General features: G+C 29.4%; 1 protein-coding gene across 1 annotated transcript in view; it reads left to right on the plus strand.

Moving 5' to 3' along the window:
* LOC106465409 (ATP synthase subunit O, mitochondrial-like) overlaps positions 1 to 8,105 on the plus strand; it is a 22,549-nt gene that overhangs the window by 3,104 nt on the left and 11,340 nt on the right. Inside the window, exons 2-4 of the mRNA XM_013925639.2 lie at positions 521 to 568; positions 4,288 to 4,398; positions 6,600 to 6,672. Coding sequence (XP_013781093.1) covers positions 521 to 568; positions 4,288 to 4,398; positions 6,600 to 6,672 — 232 coding nt within the window. The remainder of the gene's footprint in view (positions 1 to 520; positions 569 to 4,287; positions 4,399 to 6,599; positions 6,673 to 8,105) is intronic.

Genomic DNA, 8,105 nt, shown 5'->3' on the forward strand with positions numbered 1-8,105 from the left:
AACATTTGCTTACTAATTTAAAAGTTATAGCATGAAAACTACAACAAGTACAAAATGGTTATGAGGTTGGTCTTAGGGACCAAGCCCATGCTGAAAGAGTTAAATGTGTGTGTGTGTGTGTGTGTATATATATATATATAGATCTGCTGCATGAATGTTAGACTCAGTGCACTAAATGTCTTCATAAAGTTCTGTGACTATCATTCAGGATTTTCAGAAAGGTTAGGCTTCATTTGAAATATTTTCATAAAGTTGAGATACAGAGTGTAAATTGAAAAATGGTACCAAAGAGAAAGCCATATTTTTATGCTTTCTAAAATAATTCGGAAGATGAATTTCATTTCAAGTAAAATATGCGTTTTAATCATTTTTTGTTACATAGCTTTTTTCATGCTTGGATGGTATATTTTGTTGACTTTGAAAAGTGAGAAAATATGAATAATAAAATTAAAACACCTCGTAATGTATATATAAGAAATATTTACAATATTGTATAAGTTGTATTGTCCTTTCTCTACAGATGAGGCATTTCTCCACTTCCACTGCAACTTATACAAAGCTCATACAGGTAAGAAACATTTTTTAAAGAGTACTATATTTTATAAAGTAATGGTTCCTTAACCTTAATTATATTAAGTTAGGGATGATTGATCCTAATATATGTTGTTATTTAAATAATTTTAAATTATGGTTAGTTATGAATTCATCACACTGATTTGATGATTTTGTGATAGTTGATATAACCCAACAAAGTTTTTCATCATACATTGAAGCAAGTAACCAAAACAAAAGTCATTAGCTTTAAACCGATTACCACCTACAAGTAAATTCATAATTCCTTTTGTTCCCAACACTTACATTTTAACAAACAGACCACTTATACATAGATTATCCAAACACCTAATGATTTCAAACATGAATTAAGTCATTTTTAATTCTACTTTCCAGATAAAGTAATTGCAAAATTAATTTAAAATTTAAAAATTTATTTATTTATACTCTTTATAAGATTATTCCTTCCAAATGCTTAGCTGAGAAACTTAAAAAAAAGTAGTTAAGTATTGTTAAGATGTTATAGAATATTTGAGGTATGAATTAACCCATTCACTCTGGCTGGGAAATATGTCCCAGCTGCAGTGAATGGGTTAGAAAGATTAAAATGTTTTAAAATATAAAGGAAAAAAGTGTTAATATTTTCTATTTGCCAATTCAGAAGACTTGTTGAGAATCACAAATATTATTAATCGCTGTCAATAGAGCTGGCCAATTAACTCAATATTGTCTATTACTCATGAGCATCAGTTACATTGATTAGTCTCGAGAAATAATTGAGTAATAGAAATTATGCTTAAATTGATTAATGTCATGAAAATAAACTAACCCAAGCTATTATTTCCAATTATTACTGTTTTTAATTATTTCAACTATCCAAGAATGTGAGAATAGTCAGTTAGTTGAATGCAATTGATTAATGAGCAAATTCTCGTAATTTCCAAGCTTTGACTATTGATCAACAGATGATACAGATTGCTAGTTTAGTGTCTCATTGTTATCTTATATAGCATTATTATATTTATTGCCTAGAATCGTACTGCCATGTTCTGGGTATTGGCTACATTGTGATTAACAAATATGTAGTAATTAGACATTTGTACTTTTTATTTAGTGAAATTTAGAAATATAAATACAAAAAATTGTTATAAAACACCATTCTAAGAAATGATAAAATACATGGGGCTAATACCTGATAGTGCATATTTAACAAATTTTGGCTTCTATCAACTAAAGCAGGATCTAAATCATAAGCTAACAAGACATAAAACATTTGAAAATAGCACCTTTTTGCGAATAAAGTAACATTAGTGGATCTTTACATGAAAGTAAAAAAAGAAACCAATGAAACATAGAAAGTAATAAGAAAATTAAAACAAACTAAACTAGAAAAAAGTATATAGAAATTAAATACTATGGGACAATAACAAAATTGCAATGCTAGATCTGATCACATTCTAAAAAATTCGTGAAGATTAAGTAAAATGTTTATATAAATACATTACTCCCATACAGAGGTGAAATTCTCACTACAAAGGTGCTGGCACTCACGTGCATATACAGGAAAGGATTTTGCTCATGTGTGTAATTTATAATATAGTTTATTAAACAAAAATAATGCAAGTACCTACTGTTTTAATGGTTTCAAAGAAACATATATATATATATATATTAAACAGGCAACTCAATTAAAAAATTTCATAATTGTAAACTTACCTCAGGTGTTTTTTTTCTGCTTTTTTATTCCTTTGAATGACAAGAAGACTGTGCACTAATATGAGGGATAGGTACCAATCACAGAGCATCAGCTAATAGAACACAACACTTGCATATACATATCATTATTGGCCAATCATACAGCTAGATGAGACTATTCGATGATGAGGAACCCACTTTGAGACTAATAATGGTTGGAGATGGCTTGAATGGGTAATGAAGAAAAACTATAACAACAGCAAATGTCCAATGTTTCAACAAGGTTTTGTCTCCAACCATTATTAGATGAGACTATGTACTTTTCATAGTGATTGATAATGAAGCTGCTAAATAACTTCTCTTCTTGATTTTGTTAAAAACATTTAGATCATTTATTTGTTCATGTGAAGAATATTGAATGAATGTTTAGATTTTGTGAGTTGTGACATGCCTTCTTTCTAACAGTATGACAGAAATCATATGTGTTAGATGAAAAACAAATAGACTAAATCCTGGTGCTGAGTACTGCCGAATTTTGCCCCTGTTTCCATATAGATAAATAATCTTAAATATTAGACCAAGCATGGTTGTCGTGAGTTACCCTATCTAAATATAATTTTGTCACCAGTAGATATAAATTGGTTTAAAGTCATTATCTGTGTGTATGATATTAGTAATGGCTAATTCAATAGTGGATCACTACATAGAAGTAAATAAAAAGAAATATAGATAGTATTAAGAAAATTAAAATGACTTAAAATTATGACATATTAGTAATAACAGACCAGTAAAAATTTCATGCTGAAAAAGTCCATGAAGACTTCAGTCACATCTGTATAAACATATTACATATATATCTATCTATCTATATATATATATATATATATTTATAAAACATTATACCAAGCATAATTGTTGTGAGTTGCTTTATTTTGATGAAATTGTGCTACCAGTACATGTAAATTATTTGGTTTAAAGTCAATAACAGATGAAATTTCAATATAATCATTTCTGTTGAAGAGAACGAAAGCTTATTTTGATTGAGTCAATTACTTCTGCTTCATGATTTCCCTACAGTGGTAAATAAAAACAACACATTTATCAGAGATAGCACGATCAGGTAATGGTTTGATAAAACTAGCTTGGCATTCCAACAAGACATTTTGCTAATGATAATACTCAGTAAACTAAACCTAATTATGTTTTTCATGACTACCACACTGACATTTAACTGAAATATAAGGTTGGAGATAGCTGTTGTGAGAATGTTCCTTGTCATCTCTATGGGGATGGCTGTTGTGTGAATGTTCCTTGTAATCTCTATGGGGATGGCTGTTGTGAGAATGTTCCTTGTCATTATATGGGAATGGCTGTTGTGTGAATGTTCCTTGTAATCTCTATGGGAATGGCTGTTGTAAGAATGTTCCTTGTCATCTCTATGGGGATGGCTGTTGTGAGAATGTTCATTGTCATTCTATGGGAATGGCTGTTGTGTGAATGTTCCTTGTAATCTCTATTGGAATGGCTGTTGTAAGAATGTTCCTTGTCATCTCTAGTGTAAAATCTTCAGGTCCTGGCCAAATCCTTTAGTGTACACTGTGTGTGTATCTGCACAACTGTTTTGCAGCTCTTGTAATGTTAAGTATTCTCTTAAGTAGATAAAAATTGGAGATCTGTATTTTTTAATGTATATGTTTTTATTAACATACAAACTATGCAGTTGGAAGATGAAAAATAATTTCAGGATAAAAAATGAAAGTTTTAAAGATTCATATTAAATAAAAAAGAATTCAAGAAATAATAAAATTGTAAGAAATATGTTGTGTGATGAAACATATTTCTTTTGAAATAGCTTTGTTAATAGTTGTGTAAGCATACAACTGTAATGGAGGGAAATGTTGACTTGTGGCTATAATTGTTTATTCCTAAACAATTATGTTAATAATCCTGTAATTTTTTCTTTGATTATTATTTTTTTTGGGGGGGACTGGAAGATATTTTCAACCACTATTACAATATCTTTTTTTTTGTATGTGCAAGCCTCCAATTGCAGTATTTGGAATTGAAGGACGATATGCTACAGCTATTTACTCTGCAGCAGCAAAAGAAAAAAAACTTGATGCAGTAGAAGGAGAGCTAAAAAAAATTAAGGTAAGATAGACAAAAATATGTATAAGAAATATTTTTAAGTGGTATTTTATATTAACATTCCTTAAGAGACTTGTATAGAGCTATCTTTGTTTTCTTGTCATGAACAAAAAGGATATTGTACTTCTAGTTTCGACTTGATATTACAACCATTTTTTTTCTAGCGGAATTATCGAATAAAAATTGGATGCAAATGAGTATAAAGTCTGATGGAAGAAACAAGCCTTTCAAATGTATGGTGATATTTCTTGGAGTTGCTCTCCTCTCAGATTGTCTATCAAGTTCATAAAAATAAAGTTTTGCATTGATAACCATGTTTAGTTGCAGAACTGTTGAAAGAGTATGGAAATAATAATGCATTTCAAAAAAAATTAAAGAAAGAAATTTAGGAAAGCATCAGCTTCAATAGTATTTATAGGGAGAAGGCAGATATACACATTTGTTTACATTTTAATTCACAAGACTTTATTAAACCTGAAGTTAAATAGCTTAAGCTTTAAATGCTGCTGTGATTACTTACACACTTCACAAAAATACTGCACTATCTTGTAGTCATGATTCACACCCAAACTTGTTTTTATTATTCTGTGTTATTGGCATACTCCTGGAGGCTAATCTCAAATACCTGTATCCAATGTTTTTCAGTTACAGTACCGTATCAGAAATTTGCTAATTTTTGGAATGTATAGGCTATGTTAATAGAATTAATTGATGAGTTAAAAGTACACATTTATATAACATAACAGAAACAAAGCACAGCTGAAATAGGTTATTTAATGTCAAGCAAGGGCAAGTTTCTTATTAAGTTATAATAGTATTGCATATACCATATTTCTCATATTAAGTAGGCCTGTTCGCCTTTTGTTTTTGTCAGGATCTTTTGGGTTTGTGATCAGGGCCTAGGATAGGCAATACAGTTAACCATTAAATGCATTAAGTAATTTATGTTAATGCATAACATGAGTCACAAGTGACTTACCAAAGTAAAAAAAAAGGATTCAGACTACATTTATGCATAAATTTCTTTTGTTTAATCTAAAAGAACACAAGCAGGATCATCACATCACCAGATCAGTAACAGAAATATCCAGAAATACTGCACCATCAGCAAACATACATTGCAGTTTCTTGAGTAGGATAGTTATAAATTACAGTTAGCACAAACAGTTGTATTTGTTATGTGGGAATGTACAGAGTAGATAGGTGTGGTGCATTTTGTATGTGATATGCTAGTTTTTCTTGTCTTTAGAGGTAAGGCTCCTTGAAAATTTTTGCTCGTGGAAGTAGTAGCAGTGTTTCTTGATGTGTACTCGTGTTCTTCATGACACTTTTCATGCCACAATTTTCAGAAAAATTAACACAATTCTTGTCATATGCATGACTTGGAACACTAGTAACCCATGTCATTTCATTCAAAATTACTATAAAATAAATAGTTTTTTTGTGTTTTGGTGAAATTAATGTGATGTATTCACCAAGAAGAGTTAATTAAGGAAAAAGTTTGGTCAAACAAAAAATTTCATCATCAATTTTAAACCAATAATGTGGTTCATTTGTGACCAACCCAATGCATCTAAGGGTTAAGATGTGGGCTTCTGTATAGTAACGGTTGAAAACCACTACCTATAGCACAAGTTAAAAAAGAAACACACTCATTGTAAACCAAGATGTTACAGTTCATGGTGACTGCTACATATTGAAGTGAAATTTCACAAACTATATAGATGTTAAAGCATATCTACCAGATATTCATTTATGAACACAGGCTGAGATCAGATAACTGACTTGCATAAATATTAACCTAGGGGTGATTGATCTTTTGACAGTGTTTTTTTGCCTTGTCATAGCCTTAATAATTTCCTGTTCCAATTTTACTTTAATTATTTTGGGTAGTGTATTTATATATTATGTCTAAAATTGCAATCCAATATTATAACAGTGTATAAAAGGTAAGTGAATACCCTGATGAAAATGGTTGTACTGGGTTACAGCAAACAGGAAAGGATAAAAAATGTATTTCTGTGTGAAATACTAAAAGAAAAGGTATTAAAAAATTTTTCTTTATTATATCAGAATCATAAGCTACTAGTATGAATTAAATGGTTGAAAAGCTGTGGTGATACTATACAAAAATAATTGTAATGTTTTGAATTTTGATAATAAAATGAGTTTCAACTTTATCTAACTTAATTCTTTTTCTGTAGTCTTTGATGCAGAAGGACATGAACCTGGCTGAGTTCATCGCTAATCCTTTGATCAAGATATCTCTTAAAAAAGGTATTTATGAAATAGTGCTAATTTGTGTAAATAATTTATTTTTGTATGTACTGCCAAATATTAAACAGTAAAGTTACCACAACCAGTATTCAGCATATATTGAAGCATGTTTATAGTATTGGCAAATCCAAAATTATACAAAGTTATTGAAACTAATCAACAACAAATTATAATATTCTATGTATTTTTGTTGTTTATAAATATACTTCTTGGTATAATTAATATAGATTTGTATATAACGTACATTATAAAAGAATGTACATCAAAGTTAATTGGGTGAGCAATTTTCAGTTTATTTATTTTTAAGATGCCATGTTTTATTTTGCTCTTGATTTTGATTTCCTAATACAATATTTTTTGCAAGCTAACATGTCTTGCAAGAAAAAAACCCTTTAAAATCTTTCTTGTTGTGTAATGTTTTTTTTAGTAACGTTGCTGATGTTCCATTTTCATGTTTACATTTTAAGGGACACTTCATCCATTTAGAAATAATATAAACTATTTTTTAGAAGTTTCCTAGCACACCATATTGAGATTATAATGTGCGACTTTTCAACTAAGGCTTGGTTTGCTATTTTGCTTTCCAAGAAAAAAAATATCAAAGTTTGCTAGCATCCCATTTTCACATGCTTAAAGTATCATTATTTTAATTGCTTCTGATGGAGAAGTTTTCAAATTTGTGGTTCTTCAGGCATTTCATTATTGAGGATGTATTTTGATAGTTAAATGTTTCTTGACATGAAAACTGTTGATCTAAATAGACTCAATTACATGCATTATTATTATTAAGCAGAAATTAAAGTAATTGTTTTGTAAAAAAAAGTGTTTTGAAAGTTTTATTCTTTGTGTAAAGCCTATGAAAAGATTACTGTATTCAATAAGATGTGATCGTCCTTCAGGAGTTTTTTTTAATGTGATGGAATTCTAGATCATTACTATGCTTAATTTGGATAAGACATAAAACTTGAAAGATAATTTTACAAGAGACAAAGATGAAATATAAATTTTGTGGGTTTTTTTGCATCTTAATTAAATGTCATTTCCAAAAATTGGTAGTGAATGTCTGACGCTTTTTAGTTTCACCTGTTGTGTTTCTGATGGGAAGTAGAACATACAAACCTAAAATTGACAAATTCATGGTATTTTCTTCTAAAATGATTGTTCCTTGCAGCAAGATAAAAGATATATGCTCCTCTTGGAATGCCATTCTTTTGTATATAGGATGTTTTAACAGTGTTCTTGTTACATTAATCTTTATTGACTAAATGATTTCCTTCTTTCAATCATGTAGAAACATAACATAGTGGTTAGGGACAACAAGGGACCTATTGCTCCATCTTGCTTGTCCTATCCTCTAAACTAAACTCAAACTATTAAATAAATAAATTAAAAAATAAGTCTTATAAGCCAGCCCTTATCATTCGTATAATTAT

Source organism: Limulus polyphemus, unplaced genomic scaffold (genome assembly GCF_000517525.1).
Source record: "Limulus polyphemus unplaced genomic scaffold, Limulus_polyphemus-2.1.2 Scaffold67, whole genome shotgun sequence".
Taxonomy (NCBI): domain Eukaryota; kingdom Metazoa; phylum Arthropoda; class Merostomata; order Xiphosura; family Limulidae; genus Limulus; species Limulus polyphemus.